Source organism: Tamandua tetradactyla, chromosome 4 (genome assembly GCF_023851605.1).
Source record: "Tamandua tetradactyla isolate mTamTet1 chromosome 4, mTamTet1.pri, whole genome shotgun sequence".
Classification (NCBI taxonomy): domain Eukaryota; kingdom Metazoa; phylum Chordata; class Mammalia; order Pilosa; family Myrmecophagidae; genus Tamandua; species Tamandua tetradactyla.
In genome coordinates this window covers 186308792-186332286 of record NC_135330.1, presented here as the reverse complement: position 1 = coordinate 186332286, position 23495 = coordinate 186308792, and the positions used below count along the sequence as shown (strand labels likewise).

Sequence of the window (23495 nt, the reverse complement as noted above, 5' to 3'; positions counted from 1 at the left end):
AGAGAAATTAGTAAATACCTAGAGGCAAATGAAAATGAAGACACAACATATCAAAACTTATGGGATGCAGCAAAGGCAGTGCTAAGAGGGAAATTTATTGCCCTAAATGCCTTTATCAGAAAAGAAGAAAAGGCAAAAATGCAGGAATTAACTGTCCACTTGGAAGAACTGGAGAAAGAACAGCAAACTAATCCCAAAGCAAGCAAAAGGAAAGAAATAACAAAGATTAGAGCAGAAATAAATGAAATTGAAAACATGAAAACAATAGAGAAAATCAATAAGGCCAGAAGTTGGTTCTATGAGAAAATCAACAAGATTGATGGGCCCTTAGCAAGATTGACAAAAAGAAGAAGAGAGAGGATGCAAATAAATAAGATTAGAAATGAAAGAGGAGACATAACTACTGACCTCACAGAAATAAAGGAGGTAATAACAGGATACTATGAACAACTTTACGCTAATAAATACAACAATTTAGAAGAAATGGACAGGTTCCTGGAAAGACATGAACAACCAACTTTGACTCAAGAAGAAATAGACGACCTCAACAAACCAATCACAAGTAAAGAGATTGAATTAGTTATTCAAAACCTCCCTAAAAAGAAAAGTCCAGGACCAGACGGCTTCACATGTGAATTCTATCAAACATTCCAGAAAGAATTAGTACCTACTCTCCTCAAACTCTTCAAAAAAATCGAAGCAGAGGGAAAACTACCTAATTCATTCTATGAAGCCAACATCACCCTCATACCAAAACCAGGCAAAGATATTACAAAAAAAGAAAACTACAGACCAATCTCTCTAATGAATACAGATGCAAAAATCCTCAATAAAATTCTAGCAAATCGTATCCAGCAACACATTAAAAGAATTATACATCATGACCAAGTAGGATTCATCCCAGGTATGCAAGGATGGTTCAACATAAGAAAATCAATTAATGTAATACACCATATCAACAAATCAAAGCAGAAAAATCACATGATCATCTCAATTGATGCAGAGAAGGCATTTGACAAGATTCAACATCCTTTCCTGCTGAAAACACTTCAAAAGATAGGAATACAAGGGAACTTCCTTAAAATGATAGAGGGAATATATGAAAAACCCACAGCTAATATCATCCTCAACGGGGAAAAATTGAAAACTTTCCCCCTAAGATCAGGAACAAGACAAGGATGTCCACTATCACCACTATTATTCAACATTGTGTTGGAAGTTCTAGCCAGAGCAATTAGGCAAGAAAAAGAAATACAAGGCATCAAAATTGGAAAGGAAGAAGTAAAACTATCACTGTTTGCAGACGATATGATACTATATGTAGAAAACCCAGAAAAATCCACAACAAAATTACTAGAGCTAATAAATGAGTACAGCAAAGTAGCAGGCTACAAGATCAACATTCAAAAATCTGTAGCTTTTCTATACACTAGTAATGAACAAGCTGAGGTAGAAATCAAGAAACGAATCCCATTTACAATCGCAACTAAAAGAATAAAATACCTAGGAATAAATTTAACCAAAGAGACAAAAAACCTATATAAAGAAAACTACAAAAAACTGTTAAAAGAAATCACAGAAGACCTAAATAGATGGAAGGGCGTACCGTGTTCATGGATTGGAAGACTAAATATAGTTAAGATGTCAATCCTACCTAAATTGATTTACAGATTCAATGCAATACCAATCAAAATCCCAACAACATATTTTTCAGAAATAGAAAAACCAATAAGCAAATTTATCTGGAAGGGCAGGGTACCCCGAATTGCTAAAAACATCTTGAGGAAAAAAAACGAAGCTGGAGGTCTCGCGATGCCTGACTTTAAGGCATATTATGAAGCCACAGTGGTCAAAACAGCATGGTATTGGCATAAAGATAGATATATCGACCAATGGAATCGAATAGAGTGCTCAGATATAGACCCTCTCATCTATGGACATTTGATCTTTGATAAGGCAGTCAAGCCAACTCACCTGGGACAGAACAGTCTCTTCAATAAATGGTGCCTAGAGAACTGGATATCCATATGCAAAAGAATGAAAGAAGACCCATCTCTCACACCCTATACAAAAGTTAACTCAAAATGGATCAAAGATCTAAACATTAGGTCTAAGACCATAAAACAGTTAGAGGAAAATGTTGGGAGATATCTTATGGATCTTACAACTGGAGGTGGTTTTATGGACCTTAAACCTAAAGCAAGAACACTGAAGAAGGAAATAAATAAATGGGAGCTTCTCAAAATTAAACACTTTTGTGCATCAGAGAACTTCATCAAGAAAGTAGAAAGACAGCCTACACAATGGGAGACAATATTTGGAAATGACATATCAGATAAGGGTCTAGTATCCAGAATTTATAAAGAGATTATTCAACTCAACAACAAAAAGACAGCCAACCCAATTACAAAATGGGAAAAAGACTTAAACAGACACCTACCAGAAGAAGAAATACGGATGGCCAAGAGGCACATGAAGAGATGCTCAATGTCCCTGGCCATTAGAGAAATGCAAATCAAAACCACAATGAGATATCATCTCACACCCACCAGAATGGCCATTATCAACAAAACAGAAAATGACAAGTGCTGGAGAGGATGCGGAGAAAGAGGCACACTTATTCACTGTTGGTGGGAATGTCAAAGGGTGCAACCACTGTGGAAGGCAGTTTGGCGGTTCCTCAAAAAGCTGAATATAGAATTGCCATACGACCCAGCAATACCATTGCTAGGTATCTACTCAAAGGACTTAAGGGCAAAGACACAAACGGACATTTGCACACCAATGTTTATAGCAGCGTTATTTACAATTGCAAAGAGATGGAAACAGCCAAAATCTCCATCAACAGAAGAGTGGCTAAACAAACTGTGGTATATACATACGATGGAATATTATGCAGCTTTAAGACAAGATAAACTTGTGAACCATGTAATAACATGGATGGACCTAGAGAATATTATGCTGAGTGAATCCAGCCAAAAACTAAAGGACAAATACTGTATGGTCCCACTGTTGTGAACGGACATTCGAGAATAAACTTGAAATATGTCATTGGTAACAGAGTTCAGCAGGAGTTAGAAACAGGGTAAGACAATGGGTAATTGAAGCTGAAGGGATACAGATTGTGCAACAGGACTAGATACAAAAACTCAAAAATGGACAGCACGATAATACCTAATTGTAAAGTAATCATGTTAAAATACTGAATGAAGCTGCATCTGAGCTATAGGGTTTTTTTTTTTGTTTTTGTTTGCTTGTTGGTTTGTTTGTTGTTGTTGTTTTTTACTATTACTACTACTTTTATTTCTTTTCTTTATATTGACATTTTATATCTTTTTCTGTTGTGTTGCTAGTTCCTCTAAACTGATGCAAATGTACTAAGAAACAATGATCATGCATCTATGTGATGATGTTAAGAATTACTGAGTGCATATGTAGAATGGTATGATTTCTAAATGTTGTGTTAATTTCTTTTTTTTCTTTCCGTTAATAAAAAAAAAAAAAAAAAAAAAAAAAAAAAAAAAAAAAAAAAAAAAAGATCAGTTTGAAGGCATGCTGCCTCTGGCCACTTACCCAAATGCTTGCTGCTCAGTGTGCAAGCAGACAGTCTGCACTTGGAGAGAGCACAGGATCTAGGAGGATGAGGAGAATGCGTGGAAAGGAGTGCCATGATGATGGCTTAGAGCCATAGTTCCTGATGGCGCACCAGTAAAGTAGTGTAATTAAAAGCTTGGCCTCTGATCCTAGACTGCCTAGGTCTGAACACAGGTTCTGCCTTGTGCATTTATAAAAGATTTATTAATAATAGCGCCAAACTGGAAACAACCCAGGTATCCATCAATTGGCGAATGGATAAACAAATTTTGGTATATCCATGCAATAGAATAGTATTCAGCAACAAAAAAGGATAAACTACTGACACATTTAGCAACATGGATGATTCTGAAACGTTTTATACTAATTGAAGGAAACCACATACAAAATGTTATATACCATATGATTTTATTTTTCTAAACTACCAGAAAAGGCACAAAAATACACAAAACTATAGATAGGAAACAGATCAGTGGTTGTCAGGAATGGAGGGAGAGGAGTGATACAAAGGGGCATGAGGGAACTTTGTGGAATGATGGAAATGTTCTATGTTTTGATTTGGTGGTGTTTATAAAATTATAAATAATTATAAAAATTCATCAAACTGTACACTTAAAAAGCATGAATTGTTTTATGTAAATTATATCTCAATAAAATATCCAAAGCCAGACAAAAAAAAAAAAAAAAAAAAAATGTCTCTCTAAGTAGATACTAGTTAAAACAAAGAAACAAACATCTTTTTAAGGTTAATGTTGCAATGAATGGTTCAATTTGAAGTGCACTGGGATAAACTGGTTGACAGGACAAAGATAAATCTGAAGGCAAACAAAAAGATTTAAAAAGTATCTGTCAGTTGTGAAAGGCTTGAATCACATGGTGTGCCGGTTTGAAGCTATTATGTACCCCAGAAAAGCCATGTCCTTTAATCCTCATTTAATATTGTTGTGTGAGATATTTCTGATTGTTTCCACGGAGATGTGACCCACCCAATTGTGGGTGGTAACTTTTGATTAGATGGTTTCCATGAAGACATGTCTCCAAGCATTCAAGGAAGGGTTGCTTACTGGAGCCCTTTGAGAGGGAATCATTTTGGAAAAAGCTTCAGAGTTACCAGAATTAACAGAGCCCACACAGCCAGAAACTTTTGGAGTAGAAGGAAATTGACCCTGGGGAAGCTTTATGAAACAAGGAGAGAAAGTCAGCAGACATCATCATGTGCCCTCCCAGCCTGAGAGAGAAACCCTGAGCATCATCGGCCTTCTTGAACCAACGTATTTTTTCCCTGAATGCCTTAATTTGGACATTTTTATAGTCTTGCTCTAATTTGGACATTTTCATGGCCTTAGAAGTGTAAACTTGCAACTAAATAAACTTCCCTTTTTAAAGGCCATTCTGTTTCTGGTATATTGTATTCCAGCAGCTTATAAATTAGAATACATGCATTGTTTTTAATTCCTTATTCTCTCATATCCTTGGTTAATAACTTTTTTCTTTCTTATTTCTTCACACAGCTTGGCCATATAAATCCATCACAGAGAGGTATCACAATGATAAAGATGAACACAATTGATACGACAATGATGATAATAGTAAGCTTGAGATTCTTCATATACATGGATCGGGCAAAATTTCTGTTGTTCATTTTGGAAGTGACAGATGAATCCATGAGATTTTCTATTTTGTCTATCAACAATTCTGATCTTTCTCCCCATTGAGCTACCAGGCCTATGTTTCTGACCATGATTCCTTTCAGTTTATCAACTTGGACTTGAGTCTCCATCACTTTGTCTAGGCCCTTATTCTTAGAGTGATGCTTCAGCTATGCAGTCAAGACACTTGTGGTAGTTAGATTCAGTTGTCAACTTGGCCAGGTGAAGGCATCTAGTTTTGTTGCTGCGGACATAAGCCAATGGTATGTGAACCTCATCTGTTACAAATTACATCTGCATTGGCTAGGAGGCGTGTCTGCTGCAATGAATGATGTTTGACTTGATTGGATGGTGCTTAAATGAGAGTGCAACATAGCACAGCCCAAGCAGCTGGGCATACCTCATCTCCTCACTCGCAGCTCAGCCCAGGCCTTTGGAGATGCAGAAAGGAATCACCCTGGGGAAAGTTGTTGGAACCCAGAGGCCTGGAGAGAAGGCCAGCAGAGATTACACTGAGCCTTCCCATGTAAGAAAGAACGTCAGATGAAAGTTAGCTGCCTTTCCTCTGAAGAACTAACAAAATAAATCCCCTTTTATTAAAAGTCAATATTTCTCTAGTGTGTTGCATTCTGGCAGCTAGCAAACTAGAACAACACTTGAGAACTCACTATTCATAGCATGTGGAAGTACTGTCTGTGATCTCAAACCACACGTGGTCTGGAACCTCTACTTTTTTTTATTCAAAAAATTAAATGCTCAAAAACATTCAAAATCATCATCCGTGATACAAATATATACAATTCTGTCTTGACAGATGCAATGAAACAAATAACTGCCATGAAAGAACATTGGTTTGTTATTTTCAGATAGTATCCTAGCCAGAATCTGCGCTGACCTCCAAGAAGTTTCCTACACCAAGCATGTCTGGCAAGGATAGTGGTTCCCCAGGCAACAAAAGAAAAAATAATGGCCATGGCTTCAATCTGTCTAGCATGCTCTGAAAGAGCGGAGATTCTGGACACGGAGTAGCCAAATTTGGGCTCCCAGGGGAGGCTAGACCCCAATACCACCAACTTCCATGTTTATGTTTGAAATCTAATTTGTCAGGTAATACAGTTACCCCTGCTCTTTTCTGGTTGTTGTTTACATGAGATATCTTTTCCCAACCTTTCACTTTCAACCTGTTTTTGTTCTTGGGTCTAAAGTGAGTCTCCTGTCAACAACATATAGATGGGTCTTGTTTTTTAATCCCTTCTGCCAGTGTATGTCTTTTCACTGGGGAGTTTAATCCATTAACGTTTAATGTTATTACTATAAAGGCAGTATTTATTCTACCATTTTGTCTTTTGGGTTTTATATGTCATATCTAATTTTCTTTTCCTCTTTTTACCTTTACTGATAGTCTTCATTTCTGCACTCTTCTCCAGACCTCTCTTGCTCCTGTCTTTTCCTATCTGCCTGTAGTGCTCTCTTTAGTATTTCTTTAGAGCCAGTCTCAGTTGCAATTTCTCAGTGACTGTCTTTTTGAAAATATTTTAACCCCGCCCCCCTTTTTAAGATATTAAAAAAGATATTGGTTTATTGAGGGCAAAAGGATGCAAACAGTATAAAAATTAAAAGCTTATTTGGCACATAATTGACTTTTATTCCACTGTTTGTCAAATGGGAGTTGGATTTTATTTGTACATTTTCTATGGACCTGATCTGCTTTGAAATCCTATGCAGAGGGCAGATGTGGGGCAGATTCCTTAAGTGACTCTTGGGATAATTCTTAAGATGGCAGGGGGAATTAACTCCTCAATTCTGCCTACTTCTTTCCCTTCTCATATGTACTACATATGTACTACAAAATGTCATTCCACATGGCAGTGAGCCCAGTAATTAGTGAAAAGAAGCTCTGGAAGCCCACTTTACCATCTTAACACTGGGTCCAGATCCTTCATTATTTTGTCCACAGACAGAGGGTCTTTTTGATTTTCCAAAAATTTAGGGAATTCCTTTTCCATGAGTACTCTCAGATCCTCTTTTGTTAAGCAGCCATTATCTCTGGCAAGTTTGTGAAATATAAACATCACAATTTCCATAGCATGCTCTATTTGAGATTTTGGTGAGGTCTGTTGAAACCTTGGCCAGGAGGTGTGGAGCCATCACTCAGCAAGCTGGAACATGGAGCCAGTAAGTAGCACATAGCAGGCTTGGTGCCTTAGTCCCCATTGTTTTTGAAGGACAGTTTTACTGTGTATAGAATTCCTGGCTGGCAGTTTTTCTCTTTCAGAATCTTAAATATATCATACTACTGGCCTTCTCATTCCATGGTTTCTGCTGAGAAATCCACACACAGTCTGATCAAACTTACCTTGCATGTGATGGATTGCTTTTCTCTTAGTGCTTTCAAAATTTTCTCTGTCTTTGACATTTGACAATCTGATTATTAAGTGTCTTGGAGTATGTCTACTTGGATCTATTCTGTTTGGGGTAGGCTGTACTTCTTGGATCTGTAATTTTATGTCTTTCATAAGAGATGGAAAATTTTCAGTGATTATTTCTTCCACTAATCTTTCTCCTCCTTTTCCCTTCTCTTCTCCTTCTAGGACATCCATAACATGTATTATCATATGCGTAATATTGTTATTCAATTCCCTGAGACCTGCTCATATTTTTCCATTCTTTTTCCTATATTTTATTTTGCTTGTTGGATTTCAGATGTCCAGTCCTCTAGTTCACTAATTCTTTCTGTGGCCTCTTCAAATCTATTGTTGTAGGTTCGCATTGATTTTTAATCTCTTCTATTGTGTCTTTCATCCCCATAAGTTCTGTGATTTGTTTTTTCAAACTTTTGAGTTCTTCTTTATGTTCACCCAATGTTCTCATTTGCTAGCTGCCAGAATGCAATATACCAGAAATGGGATGGTTTTTAAAAAGGGGAATTTAATAAGTTGCTAGTTTACAGTTCTAAGGCTGAGAAAATATCCCAGTTTAAACAAGTTTATGGAAATATCCAATCAAATGCATCCAGGAAAAGACACCTTGGTTCAAGAAGGCCAATGAAATTCAGGGTTTCTCTCTCAAGTGAGAAAATACATGGCAAACATGGTCAGGGTTTCTCTCTTGGCTGGAAGGGCACATGGCAAACACACTGTCATCTGCTAGTTTCCTCTCCAGCTCCCTGGGAGGCATTTTCCTTCTCATCTCCAAAAGTCGCTGGCCAGTGGACTCTGCTTCATTGTTGTGTGGCATTCTGTCATCTTTCTCTGCTCTCACTGAATCTCCTCCTTTCTTCAAAATGTTTCCTCTTTTATTGGATTCCAGTAATCAAGACCCACCTGGAATGGGTGGAGATACATCTCCACCTAATCCAGTTTAACAACCACTCTTGATTGAGTCACATCTCCAGAAAGATAATCTAATTAAAGTTTCAAGCATACAGTGCTGAATAGGGATTAGAAGAAACAGCTGCCTTTACAAAATGGGATTAGGATCAAAATATGGCTTCTCTATGGTATATACAACCTTTCAAACTGGCACACCCAATGTCTTTGTTGTATCCTCCCTCAACTCACTGATTTGATTTTTGATGAGATTTTGTATATCTGTTCAAACATCCTGAATTAGCGGTTTCAACTCCTGTGTCTCATTTGAAGTGTTGGTTTGTTCTCTTGACTGGGCCATATCTTTGATTTTCCTAGACTTGCTATTTTCTGTTGGCATCTAGGCATTTAATTTCCTTTATTAGTTTATTCTGGAGGTTGTTTTCACTTTTTACCTAGGGTTTTCTTGCTGGATGGCTTTGTTCTCTGTTCTTTGACATTCAGTTCCAATTTATTCTAGACCTCTAGCATAGGTTCTGTTTGATCAGAATTTTTCAGGTCTTGCTTTTCTGTTTCTTGCCCTGCCTATATGGACTCTTTTTTTTTTGAGGAGGGTCTCCTCAGATATCACAACCCTATCAGATTTTCCCAGACCAGAGAGGCCTACTTCTCAAGAAGAGAAAGTAGCCAGCATCAATTTTCCCTGAGGGTGAGATTGGGCAGGTTGTCAGACTTTCCTATGAAGCCTCTAGACTCTGTCCTTTTCTTATCCTGCCTAGCATGCGGCACTTGTCTGCTTGTGGTTTCCCACCATTGTAAAGTGATGTGGTTCCTTTAATTTCAGCAGACTTTTCCTTCCAGGGATGGGTTGAGACTGAGGCTGCAGTAGTAGGTAGGCTTTGATTGCTTCTGTTTTCCAGCCCCACGGGGGCTTGAATTCCCTGAAGAGGGAGTTCACTTGAGCTGGGCTCCATCCTGTTTTTCTTGGAGAAGATATGCCCTTTAGGGAATTAACCCCTTTCACCTGACTAGTTACTTTGTCTTTCAGACATGCCTTTGTTCTGCCCCTGTCTGGGGCAGAGCTGGAGCCTGAGAGTGCTTATAGTATTATCTAATGAGCTGTTAAGAGGTGTTAAAAAAGAAAAAAGACTTTTCAGAGCCAGATACCTGCTCTACAATCAAGAGCTTGCATTGGTATGTGGCTCTATGTATCTCCAGACTCTATGTGCTTCCTTTTCTTGGGGTCCAGCCCTTTTCCAGCATTTTCTGCTGTCCAACTAAAAAAGTCTGTTCCCCACCCCCATTAGCCTCAGGCGGGAAGTGAAAACATCCCCTCTCTAGGTGGGGAGTGAAACACCTGGTTCCTTTAGTGCTTACTGCAGGTTTATCTATGCTCAGGGCCTATTTTTAGTAGTCAGAATTTGTTAATTAATTCCACAACTGGAGCTTGGTTGAACTAAACTCTTACTACTAGTAAAGTCTGTTTCCTTTCCTCTCAGGGAACCAGCCTGTTGTGCCCATGGTAGAGGGGTACTGGGGCCTCCACAGCTTGTGAGACTTATAGTTCTAGGTGGGATCGCAGCTGTTCCACCTGGTTCAGACTGGTGTACGCTGTGTGGAGGACAAGCTAAATTACATAACTCACTATGCCACCATCTTGCCCCACACCCCCCGTTATGTCAAAGAAGCTGAAAAAGAGATCAGACTTCATTAGAAATATGAATGAAATCGATCTGTTAGAACTAAGGTAAATCAAAATACAGGGTAAAGGATGATAGTGTCTGTATTCCAAAACTTCACCACCTGTGTGAAACCAAAGGAAGAGATGCTTATTTTGCCCAACATTTAAATTTTCTTTTGCTCACACTCTAACTTAACCTGTCTGGCCAGTTCATTTAAACAACTTAAACACATAGAACTTAGAATAGGGAATAGGATTTTGTAATTCTGTACAGCTTAATGTAATACCCTGATATGATCCAGAGTATGTGGGGCAGATAATAAAAATGTATTTGTAAGTCCCTTGAGGACTGAAGAAAAAAATATATATCTATTAAACTTCCCCACCTGGAAAATTTCTGATACTTTCTCAAGCATTAAGGACTCCTGAGTTAATAGGCCAAGTCCATGATCTTGAGGCATTTCTGTAATTAGCCTTATTATTTATGCCTAAGAGTCACTTCCAGAGAACCTCTTTTGTTGCTCAGATGTGGCCTCTCTCTTTCTCTCTCTCTCTAAGCCCAACTCTGCAAATAAACTTACTACCCTTCCCCCTATGTGGGACATGACTTCCAGGGGTGTAAGTTCCCCTAGCAATGTGGGACATGACTCCCAGGGAAAAGCCTGGTCCTGAAATCACAGGATTGACAAAGCCTTCTTGACCAAAAGGGGGGGAAATAATTCAATAAAATAAGATTTCAGTGGCTAAGAGATTTCAAATAGAGTTGAGAGGCAATTTTGGAGGTTACTCTTATATAAGTTTCAGCTAGATATTGCAAATTATCACGGTATGCCAAGCCTCAACCAACAATATTCCTGAAAACAATAAAGAATATCCAGGGCTCTACTAAGACTCGATAATAGTTTCACTTAGTTTATTTTTCAGAAACCTAAAACCTCCAGATTGTTCCTATGCCAGATAAGCCCTGTTTTCAAGAACATCAACCAGTTGCATCTCCCTACCCCATAATGCAGACACCCTTTCTCAATATGAAGAAGTTAGAATGGTCATTACCCAAATATCCCTAAAGATTGGGAAAAGGATCAAATGAGAGGGAAGAGTTATAACAGAGAAGATAGGATTTAACAAATGAGTATGACAACTGAATCATTATATTGATATTTCTTGTTAGTCTCCAGTGCTTTAGAGCAGCTAGAAGGAAATACCTGAAATTGTGGAACTGTAACCCATACCACACTTGAAGTTTGTTCTATAACTACTTGTTAAGATGTACTTTGGAATCTGTGACTTTTCTGCATATATATTTCACAATAAAAAATGTTTTAAAAAAAGAAGCTGTATGGCTGTATTAATATATTAATATCAGTCAAAATAGGCAAAAGAATAACTAGAGATAAAGGGACATATCGTAATAATTAAAGTCTCAGTTTACCAAGAAAATATAACAATTCTAAGTATCTTTCCTTGAAATACATTAAGCAAAAATCTAAGAAAGAAATAAAGCAATCCAGTCATGGTGGGTGATTTTATCTAATAACACCTCTCTCATTAATCCAGAACCTGAAGATAAAAAAAAATCAATAAAAATACAGAATATTTAAACAAAACAACGAACAAAATTGACTTAATTGACATATAACGTTGTACTCTCAACCTCAGAACATATATTCTTTTCAAAAGCAGCTGGAATATGAACAAATTTCAAAGAAATGAAATCATACAGATTATGTTCTCTGACTTTAGAAGAATAAAGCTAGAAATCAGTAAAAAGATAACTAGAACATTTTAATATTTGAGGAAATTAAGAAATATACTTCTAAATAATCCATGGGTCAAAGATAACATTACCATGGAAATTAGAAAACATTTTGAACTAAATGATAATGAAAACATCATTACAGGAAAAGAATGGAAGAAAACACGTATGCTGCATTTGTAAAGACACAGATATCTGGATTATAGGGGTCAAGGACATACAGTTGTTAGTGAATTTTAATCACTGAATCCCTACCATATTAAAGGAAGGCATTTTAATTTTATACATATTATAAAGAAAACCAATGTTTGATAAAATTGGCTACAAGTCTTAGAAAATATTCACCTTTAATAGTCACCTCTAAATTTATCTTCTAATTAGCCTCTTCTTATTGTCCCAAATAGAAGTTCTCAGTATTTCCATAGGAATTTATGCTCTTTTTTTTTTTAAAAAAAAACACTTATTATGTTATGCTATGTAACATCTATTTTTATGTATTTCATCTTCCCCCTTAAGATTGTTAGCTCCTTAGGAGTTGGGCTACAATTTTATTCCTCTGAATGAATCTAGTACTTTTCATATAAAATGAATACATTTTTTCCCATTTAATATAACAATATTGGTGTGATGAAAACATCATTTAAGAGAGGGTCAAGAGAACTGCAGTCTATCCTAGTTTTGTTACAGAAAGCTGTGAGACCTTTGGCTTCTCCAGACTTCGTTTCCTCATCTATAAAATGATGACCTCTGAAGCCATATCTACTTCTAAAATTTTTTGAAGGATGAAGCTAGTAAAATTGTCACCTGTTGTCTGATATCTGAAATCATTTAATTGCAGACAAAGTTCACTTATTTACTAAGCTATTCAATAAAGATTATGGACGAGCTATGTTAGGTAAATATCACCTACAGTAGGGACACAATGATGACTAAGACAGTGTGCCTCTTCAAAAAGCTTACAGTCCAGTCACCACTCTGGCAAGCTTTCTAGTGAAAAAATTCAGAGCCTATGGTGTTTCTTTCCATAATTAAGGTAACCTTAAAATTAAAACATAGGTTGTGGAACCATACTGAATTCATTTAGACTAAATGTGATGGACAAGTTACTCAACAAATGTAAATGACTGATATGCAATTCTTTTCCTTTTTAATACTTCATTTTTGTTAAATAAGTATGTATGGCAGGAATTAGAGGGAGAAAGAGACAATGTGAGGGGAGAAGAAAGGAAGAAGACACATCATCTAAAGAGGAAGAGTTGCTGTATCTATCAGGGTTTCTCACCCTTGTCACTATTGACCTTTTAGGGCTTGATAACATTATTTTGGGGCAGATTGTGCCTTGTAGGATGTTTACAGCATCTCTGGCCTCTACACACTAGATAACAATAGCACCCACCCACACTGCAACAACAAAAATATTTCCTGATATTGCCAAATGTACCCTGGGGGACAAACTGTTCCTGTTGAGAACTACTGCCACACAGTATTGGGTAGGTAGAAAGAAATAGTTAAAAAATAAATAAATAATGATAATAATATTAGGAATAGAACTTTCTATACGTCTCTATTTTACCTAGTCAACCTTGCTTATTTTCAACTACAAAAGAAGGATGGCACAACTGCCAAAAGACGGAAACAATCCAAGTGTTCGTCAACCAATGAGTGGACAAAGAAAATGTGGCATATACATACAATTGAACATTACTCAGCAGTAAGAAAGAATGAAGTCCTGAAGCATGCAACAACATGGATGAACCCTGAGGATAAAGCTGAGTGAAATAAGTCAGACACAAAAGACAAATACTGTATGATTTCACTAATATGAACTAATTAGAAAATGTAAACTCATAGTCATAAAACTTAGAATACAGGTTACCAAGAGATAGAATGAGGCTAGAGAATAGGTAATGGTTGCCTAAAATGTACAGAATTTTTAACAGGATTCAAATATTGAACTTAAATGTTTGGAAATGGATAGAGGTGATGGTAGCTTGTCATTGGCATTATAAGTAACAGTGCTGAATTGTAGGTGAATATGGCTGAAAGGGATTGTTTAGAATCATGTATGTCACCAGAAAGAAACCTAGAGATAAACATATGGGATTGTATAATACAGTGAACCTTGTGGTAGACAATGTTTATGATTAACACTACAAAAATAAATAAATTCTTTCATGAACTAGTATAAATGTATGACACTTGTACAAACAGCTAATAACAGTGTTGTATATGGGGGGAAGTACCTGTTATAAACTCTGAACTACAGTTAATAGGAATATGTTAATACCCTTTCATCAATAGTAACAAATGTGCCACACCAATACTAGCGGCTGATAATGGGGAGAGGGGATGGGGAAAAAGGGGTATGAGGTGTTTTGGCTTTTTTCTTATGTCTATTTGTTATTTTTTTCTTTGGAGTAATGAAAATGTTCTAAATTGTGATGATGACGGCACAACTAGGTGATGATTCTGTGAGACCACTGATTATATACCTTGGATGGATATATGGTGTGTGAATATATCTCAGTAAAATTTGCAATTACATATGGATTAAAATTAAATAAATAATAGGGGGAACAAATGTTAAAGTAAATTTAGTAGATTGAAATACTAGTGATCAATGAAAGGGAGGGGTAAGGAGTATAGTAAGTATGAATTTTTTTCTTTTTTATTTCTTTTTCTGAACTGATATAAATGTTCTAAAAAATGATCATGATGATGAATATACAACTATGTGATATGATGATGCTGTGAGTTATTGATTATATAACAAGAATGGAATGATCATATGGTAAGAATGCTCATGTTTATATGTTATGTTTTAAAAAATTTTTTAATTAAAAAACAGGAAAAAAAACCTTAACATATGAGAAGTTGCTTCTTATGGATGAAGAAAGAAAGCAGTTTCTTGATATATAAATTACTTCTGGTAAAGATGCTGTGAACATTGTTGAAATGACAAGTAAGGATTTATAATATGACCTAAACTTAGTTAATGCAGCAGCAAGGTTTGAGAAGATTGACTCTAATTTTGAAAGAAGTTCTACTGTAGGTGAAATGCTATCAAACAGCACTGCATGCTACAGAGAAATCTTTCATGAAAAGAAGAATTAATCATGCAGAAAACTTCACTGTTTTCTATTTTAAGAAATTGCCCCAGCCATCACAACCTTCAGCAACCACCAATCTGATCTGTCAGCAGTGATCAACATCAGGGCAAGATCCTCTACCAGTAAAAAGATTATGACTCACTGAAGGCTGAGATGATGGTTAGTGTTTATTTAGCAATAAAATATTTCTTAATTAAAAAAAAATTTTTGCAGTTAAGAAAAAAGAAGGTTGGCAGATTTCATGCACTGTGGAAGGCAGATATCCATGCTTTGCATGACTTAGAAAAAAGTTTTATTAGTAATACTGAAAAAAAGTCATTCCAGTAATTTACGTATTAGTGGAAGATTAACAGAAGGCATTAATCTAAAGGAGGAGAAATTTGCAATTAAGCTGCAATGTTGTGAAGAGTCAATAACTTTAAAAATCAGAAAGGTAAGAATTTTTTAAACAATGAATGCTTTAGGTAAACCTATTCCAATGCCTTCTGTAAATAAAAATATTTAAATTTTCAAAAGCATGAATAAATCCTTCCACCTAAAATACTTTAAAATTCACTTACTGGAGGTCTTCTGCCATGACTAGTTCTCACAGCTTGCTGAAAAGCTGTATCATTCTCCAATTCCTAAAATGAAAAGGCAAGGTTAACACTCAGTATGAAGTAGAAATCGAAAAAAAAAAAAAAAGTTTAGATTCTCTGTTTGGTATTTAAAGATCCTTTATAATTTCCTATAATTTTCAAGGCTCATTTCTCCCTTAGAAAAAGCAATACTGATAACTGCAGTCAATTTCAAGGATATTTTATTGGCCACTGTTCAAATAGATGGCATCATTATGTCAGGTTAAAAAATCAAGTACACAAGGATATTGCCTTTCTTCAGTTTCTTTTTTCGAAATGATTAGAACAGTAAGAACAGAGAATTTTCTTTCATTCTCACTCTCCCTCTCCTTCCTGTCTCTTATCCTCTCTCCTCCTCTACACTGGGACCATGGCTACTAGCTGTACCTGAGAAAGCCTCAGGAGGACAGACAAGGCCACATTCTCTACAAGCGCTGGGGTAAACACTTTCTCTTGTTCCATTTCCTCTAGCCTAAGTGAATGAGGCTTTTCATTTCACTGAGATTCAGATTGGAGTTTAGGGAGAAGGAGACCACATAAACCACTAGGCAAATAGAATACTCCTGGGAGTTCAGCCTACGCTGCCATTTGGAAACAAAGCCTCAGTTAAAATAAAATGGTATTTTGCTTTGTTGATTCCTGATCTGTACTTATATTTTCCCTCAGGAAATGTGAAGAAAAGAATATTAGTCAAGGCAGGATAGGTTTCCTGGGCAAAATGCCATTTTTATACTCTCTCAAAAGCACCCTGATCTTACCAACTGCCAATCTTCTAACCAGTCTTTATTTCCTGCTACTTATTCTCCAACACAAAATCTTACTCTAATCCTGCATACACTAATGCTCAATTCTCATATCCTCCTTTCTGATTTACCTCAATCTACTTCATACAAACATATACTTGATTACTAAAAAATAAATAGAAGCAATATGTTAATAAAATGGAGTCGCTAATCAACTTTTTAAAAAATCTGCAGATAATCAAAATGTTTATATAACAAAAAAGTGAGTACAATGCACTTTAAAACATTATTTTATAATTATAAGCATTCGTTCTTAATTTTTATTTAAATAATTTTAATTACCTTCTATATCAGTTATATAAAATTAAATAAGTACCCAATTCTCAGTTAGCCATAAAAACTAGGCAAACTTTGCATGAAGCCAAAAGCAGCCTTTGGCTAGATTCTTCGGCAAAATTATTCTTCTGTTTTTTGCAGATCTTTTGGTAAAGGGAAGTCTTCTAATATTCCTAAACTACTAAGGAAATCTGGTTTAATTAGCTCATTGAATTTTTTTTTTTTTATTAATTAAAAAAAGAATTAACAAAACAATTAGAAATCATTCCAATCTACATGTACAATCAGTAATTCTTAATAACATCACATAGTTGCATATTCATCATTTCTTAGTACATTTGCATCGATTTAGAAAAAGAAATAAAAAGACAACAGAATAAGAATTAAAACAATAATAGAAAGAAAAAAAAACAAAAAAAACAAAAACAAAAAACCTATACCTCACATGCAGCTTCATTCAGTGTTTTAACATAATTGCATTACAATTGGGTAGTATTGTGCTGTCCATTTCTGAGTTTTTATATCCAGTCCCGTTGTACAGTCTGTATCCCTTCATCTCCAATTATCCCTTCTCTTTTTTTTTTTTTTTTTAATTAACGGAAAAAAAGAAATTAACCCAACATTTAGAGATCATACCATTCTACACATGCAATCATTAATTCTTAACATCATCACATAGATGCATGATCATCATTTCTTAGTACATTTGCATTGGTTTAGAAGAACTAGCAACATAACCGAAAAAGATATAGAATGTTAATATAGAGAAAAAAATAAAAGTAATAATAGTAAAATCAAAACAAAACAAAACAAAACAAAACAAAACAAAAACCTATAGAAACAAAACAAAAACCTATAGCTCATTGAATTTTAACTAAATGACAAACTAAAGAAAATTGTCAATAAATTCTCCAAATACAAACACCAAACTGATACAACTTTTCTGATTTTTTCCTTCTTTGTGATTTGACTAACAATTGGTATAATCTATGAATATCTTAAACTGTTCCAAGTAATTCAGTTATACATTGAACTTGTTAATATTCTTAATTAACAATTAATTAAGATAAAAGAAAACCATAGATAAACAAAATTCATTTTTATTTTACTGTGAATTTACTTTCGTGTCTAAACGTAATTTGAACATTCACTTCAAATTAAATAATGAAATCATACTGTGAAGATCTAACTGAAACATTAAGACGTGTCCCTAGAGCTTTAAAAAAAGATTATATTCATGATTTATTAGTTCCACTTCTAGGAATCTATCCAAAGAAATGTTTGAAACTTATTTTTTACATAAGGTTCTTCATCACAATGTTATTTACAACAGCAGAAAACTGGAAATAAATATTTTATGATAAGGAAATGGTTCCAACTAACTATATATATATCTGGTATTATGGGGCCATTAAAATTATATTTAATATTTGAATACCTCGAGACAGTGCTTATGCTGTAGCTGAATATAAAAAAACAAATAGAAAAGTAAATGGCAGTTCAATCCCAAACCAGTTAAAAGAGAAAAATCTACATATGTATGCAAAAGACAAAACATATACAAAAGGCAAAGCAGCCAAATGCTAATAATGGATATTCTGAGTAATAGGATTACAGGTAAATTTGTTTTTCAATATGAGTATGCATTACTTTTATAACAGGGAGAAAAGGGAAGTTTCAATGGTTCTCATAATTTATACTAACAGGAAAATGCTTGTTATAATGTAACTTTTAAAAAAGCAGATCCATAATCATATCCACATATGTGTGTGTACAGGGAGTGAGGGAAACACCTAAGTACATTAAAACATCAGTACAGCAAAATGTCAGGCCAATACTGGTGATCTATGGATGATAGGGTTTACAGCATTTCATTTTGTTTTTTTCTGATTTTCGGTGCTTTTAAATTTTCCATAATGATCAATAGTATCTCCTAGATTTTTCAATCATATAGAATAAATGAATTGGCTTTTTCTTTCTTTTCTTTTTTTTTTCCTATTCCCTTTCTTTATTTCTACGTCTCTCATATGACTCCAGAAGTTACTAAAAGTTCTATTCTGGAATAGAACGAAACTTCCTAAATTATTTTAAAGTCCTATAAATGCCAATATTTGATTCTCAAACAACTGCAAGTAAAATGACACCCACATCTTTCATCCATACTTTTTTTGCCCACTGTAGTTAAAGATACCTTTATAAAGAAATTTTTTTGTCTTTGTTTTTTAAAATTTGGAAACTGTAATTCTCATAAGAGACATAAATGGATTTAAAATATCCAAATCTAAGTAACAATTTTACCTATTAAGATTACTATAACACTAAATATTAAGAGATATAGATCTATTAACATAAATGGATATTTATGAAAGAGAAAAAGCAGGTTACAAAAAAGTGGACACAGTATGATTCCATTTTATCTCAAAATACATGAAGATACACACATATTTGCATAGGGAAATAATTGGAGCACTATAAGTTAATGGCTTTCTCCAGATGGTAAAAGTTTCTGTGACTTTAATTTTTCCCTATACGTACCTCTATTTCCTAATTTTTCTACAAAACACTTGTACAAGTTAATTAAAAGAAGAAAAATTAATTTCAACTAACATTTCAAATTTAGAGCATTAAAAAGATGATTTTAGAGATCTTTAGGTCTAAATTTTTTAATTTACACATTTAGATAACTAGTGCTAAAGAATTCAAGAGCATAATCCATCTTAATTATAGGACTCTTCTCATGATCTTCCCATTTGCTGCAATTTTGAGGGAGTTAGTGTGTGTTTAGTAATAGTACTTTTTTAGGCTTTTGAATGAACTCAATGTAAAGCATATTAAGAGCATAACCCTCAAATACAAAGTCTTCATCATAAATCAGCTTGTTAAAGACCAATATAAAAAACAATTTTTTTTCTTACCTCTGTATCATAGGTTGGATTGTAGTCATTATAACCAGAATAAAGATCATCTTCATCTGTCTCTGGAGCCAGGTGCACATTTTGCATCATTTGTACCTATGAAAAATTGGCATACCAATTGATACATATGATACCATATGTTCTTGATATCAGAAATAATTCTTAATTCAAATGAAGTATTACTATTTAACAACCTTTTTGGCCAAATTTATCTCTACATATTCTTATGGTTTAAGCTTTTTTACACATTAAATTCTTAAAACTAGTTATCATTTTATTTCTTTTTCTGTTGTCTTGCTATTTCTTTTTCTAAATCAATGCAAATGTACTAAGAAATGATGATCATACATCTATGTGATGATATTAAGAATTACTGATTGTATATGTAGAATGGGATGATTTCTAAATGTTGTTAGTTAATTTTTTTTAATTAATAAAAAAAATTTATTCATTCTACAATCCTTATGCAAATTATACAAATTGAAAGAGCAGTGACAGAAAGAGTTGATTATCCTTAATTTCAAGGAGCATAGAATAAAGTAAAAGAAAGACATATAATTATCAATTAAAATGCAAGGCAGAAACCAGAATGAGATACCTCCACATGAGAATGGCTAAAATTAAAAGGAACAACAACCACCAATGTCAGCAAGCATATAAAACAGCCAGAGAGCTCATACATTGTGGTGCGATTGTAAAATAGCACAAGTTTGGAAAAAGGTCTGGCAGTTTCATAAAACCAACATATACCTATGATGACAGAGAAATTCCACTTCTAAGTATTTACCAATGTATACATATATCTACAAAATGTAAACATATATCTACAAAATATTTGTACAAGAATGTTCATAGCAGCTTTATTCATAATAGTGAAAAATTAGACTATGTATCCATCAAGAGAACTGAAAAATTAGAAACAGATGATGCATCCTTCAAGAGAAATAAGTAAAATGTTCCATATTTACAAAGTGGAATACTATTCAGCAATTCAAAAAAAAGAACACATTGGTGATATATGTAACATGGAACAATGTTACTTACGCTGAGTTAAAGAAGTCTTACACAGCGTATATTCTACATTATTTCATTTATATGAAGCTCTAGAACAGGCAAAACTAATGCTAGAATACAATTAGCCCTTGCTTCTTGTGGAAGCATGGCATGAGGAAATTATCTGGGATGGTGGTAATGTTCTATATTGTGATGGGGGTTATAGATGTATGTGTTTGTGAAAACTCAACAAATGCATACTTGAGACTACTTTTCACTGTCAGTAAATTTGAGCTCAAAAGAAAAAACTATAAACAAACATTGAACTCTAATATGCATGGTGAGGTATTTAAGAGACAGTATAAATCATATTTGTAATTTCATTGATATGCATAAAAATGAAGATGGATTGATGGACGGATAGAGGGATGGATAAATGGATAGATATGTCAAAAATAATTCTATGTTCAACTTTTGGCCATATCTTTCCCAAAGTGGTTGCACTATCTTACAATCCCACCAGCAATGTATAAATGTTCTGATTTCTCTATATCCTCATCAATACTTGTTATTTCTGACTTTTTAATTATAGTCATCTTGTTGGGTGTGAATTGGTATACCATTCCAGTTTTGATTTCCCTTTTCCTGATGACGAATGATGTTCAGCATCTTTTCATATGCTTATTTTCCATCTGTGTATCTTCTATGGGCAAATGTCTATTCAAATACTTTGCCCCCTTTTAAATTGGGTGATTTGTGCTTTTATTGTTGAGTTGTAAGAGTTCTTCGTGTATTTTAGATATCTGATATGTGATTTGCAAATATTTTCTCTCTCTGGGCTGTCTTTTCACTTTCTTGATAGCGCCCTTTAAAGCACAAAGTTTTTATTTTGATGACATCCAATTTATCTATTTTTTCCTGTGGTCACTTGTCTTTTTGGTGTCTACCTACGAAATTAATGCCTAATCCAAAGTGAAGAAAATTTACAACTATCTTTTCTTCTAACAGTTTTATAGTTTTAACTCCTATATTTAGGAGTTTGATTCACCTTGAGTTAATTTCTCATTACATTTTTAAATGGAACTCACTACCATGAAAATCAAAATGGCAATCACCGATCATTCCAAAATACCTATTTTAACCTAGAAGTTTAGCTCAGATAATGCTAAACCAGTGGTCCTCAAACTTGAGCATGCATCAGAACAAAAGGGGTGTGTTAAAGATGTAGAAAGCAAGGTCAGGAAATGAATTACCCACAGTTAACGGGTATTAATGACTGAACAAATACTAGAACCCAGGTTTCCTGGATTCTCCAAGCTGTTCCAAAAGGAGTTTCTACACTCAAAATACTTACATTGAAATAATGTAGGGACAATGCCACCTCAACATAAAGTAAATGCCAATAAAACTTTGTATAAGACATATTTGTTTTTATGATACTCTTGTAATAACTACTATGGACAGTGTATTTTTTAAAATGTCTACTGCAGTTCTTTCACAACCAGAAAATCATCCTGATTTAACAGAAAAAGTGGAATTTTAAGCCTAGACTAAATCTTGGAAAACAGTACTTCAAGCCTTTGGAATTTTTTCACCCTTGTGAGAAGTACGTGCTTTACGCATTCTGCTGTGTACTTTTACATTTCACTCCTGAATAAACTTTGTATCAGAAAATGTCAAAAGCTATAACACACGAAGAGAATGTACAACATATCTGCTGTAAAATGCAAGAGCTGGGTGAAACGGTTTGATTTGGTTTCGAATTTCCTTGTTAACTTGTGACCAAGCGGAACAGAAATGCCTCCTATCCCTATTAGAAGGAGCAATAAAAACTTGTTGACTATAGAAATACATGTTTGAGGATCAATGCCTGCCTTTCAGAGCTGACAAATGTGGGCACATAAAGGATAAATTCTGATGGAAGTGGGTAGGAAGGAGGGTCGGTTCACAGCCACTCCACTAATCCCCACAGCCACGGCCGCCCGCGAAGGATGGACGCCGGCAGCCGGGAGAGGGGCTGCAGAGGCGGGCAAGGGAAGACGCCGGAGAGACCGCGGAAAGTGAGGGGCAGGAAGGGCAGGGCAGCTGGAAGGCGGCCCCTCCCGGAAGGGCGCTAAGGAGAAGCCCCCCCGCCCCACCACAAGGCCCGGCCGGTGGAGGAGGGGTCGACGCTTCACACTCAGCCAGTCGGGAAGGGCTGCGATGCTGATGCGGTGCCATCACTCGGCCCGATCGTCGCCCTGGGCGCCCTAGGCCCCGCAGGCCGTCTCCTACCTCAAGCTGAGGGGAGCCGCCGTAAGGCAGAGGCGACACGGCCTCTGAAAACGCCAATCTACTCAGAGTCCCCGCAGGCCACACCTGGGTGCCTGCGCCGTTGTCAAGCACGGAATCCAAGGAAGCCACTCCCACAGTGCTCCGCGCGAAGGGGAAGTGGTCGGGGAGAGTGGGCGGGAGCAGCTAAGGGGGCGGGGCCATCTGAGAGGGAAGAGGGAGAGGAGGCCGAAAAGGGAGGGGGCGGGGCGGGGCGAGAGGCCAAGGGTGAGGAGGCCGAAGTGGAGGGGTAGGGGAGGAAAACACGGCGTGGGAAAACCACCGCTGGCATAGGGGAGAAAGAGCGGGCAGGTGATCTGTACACGGAAGGGACAGTGGGGGCCCCGTGGAGAGGGACCCAGAGGGATCTGATGAAATTATCCTGAGTGCACATTACCTTGGTTATTGTAAAATTTATCGCGGAGCCGCCTCTGATCCTATAAGCCTTGGGGATGCTCGTTTGGCGTGTAATCGTAACTCCCT

At 35.7% G+C, this 23495-nt stretch overlaps 1 protein-coding gene and 1 pseudogene across 5 annotated transcripts in view; both read right to left on the bottom strand.

Moving 5' to 3' along the window:
• Nucleotides 1-23121, bottom strand: part of IFT88 (intraflagellar transport 88) — a 174550-nt gene extending 151429 nt beyond the window's left edge. For 4 of the 5 annotated variants that reach the window (XM_077158806.1, XM_077158805.1, XM_077158808.1 and 1 more), the window contains exons 1-3: nt 22977-23082; nt 19710-19805; nt 15659-15721 (exon numbers count right to left, since the gene is read on the bottom strand). In XM_077158806.1, coding sequence (XP_077014921.1) covers nt 15659-15721; nt 19710-19799 — 153 coding nt within the window. In that variant the 5' untranslated portion in view covers nt 19800-19805; nt 22977-23082. Of the gene's footprint in view, nt 1-15658; nt 15722-19709; nt 19806-22976 lie in introns of all 5 variants that reach the window. The other variant, XM_077158807.1, reaches the window with a different exon arrangement.
• On the bottom strand, nt 4285-11893 carry LOC143681621 (vesicle-associated membrane protein 7-like; annotated as a pseudogene).
• Nucleotides 23122-23495: the final 374 nt, after the last annotated feature.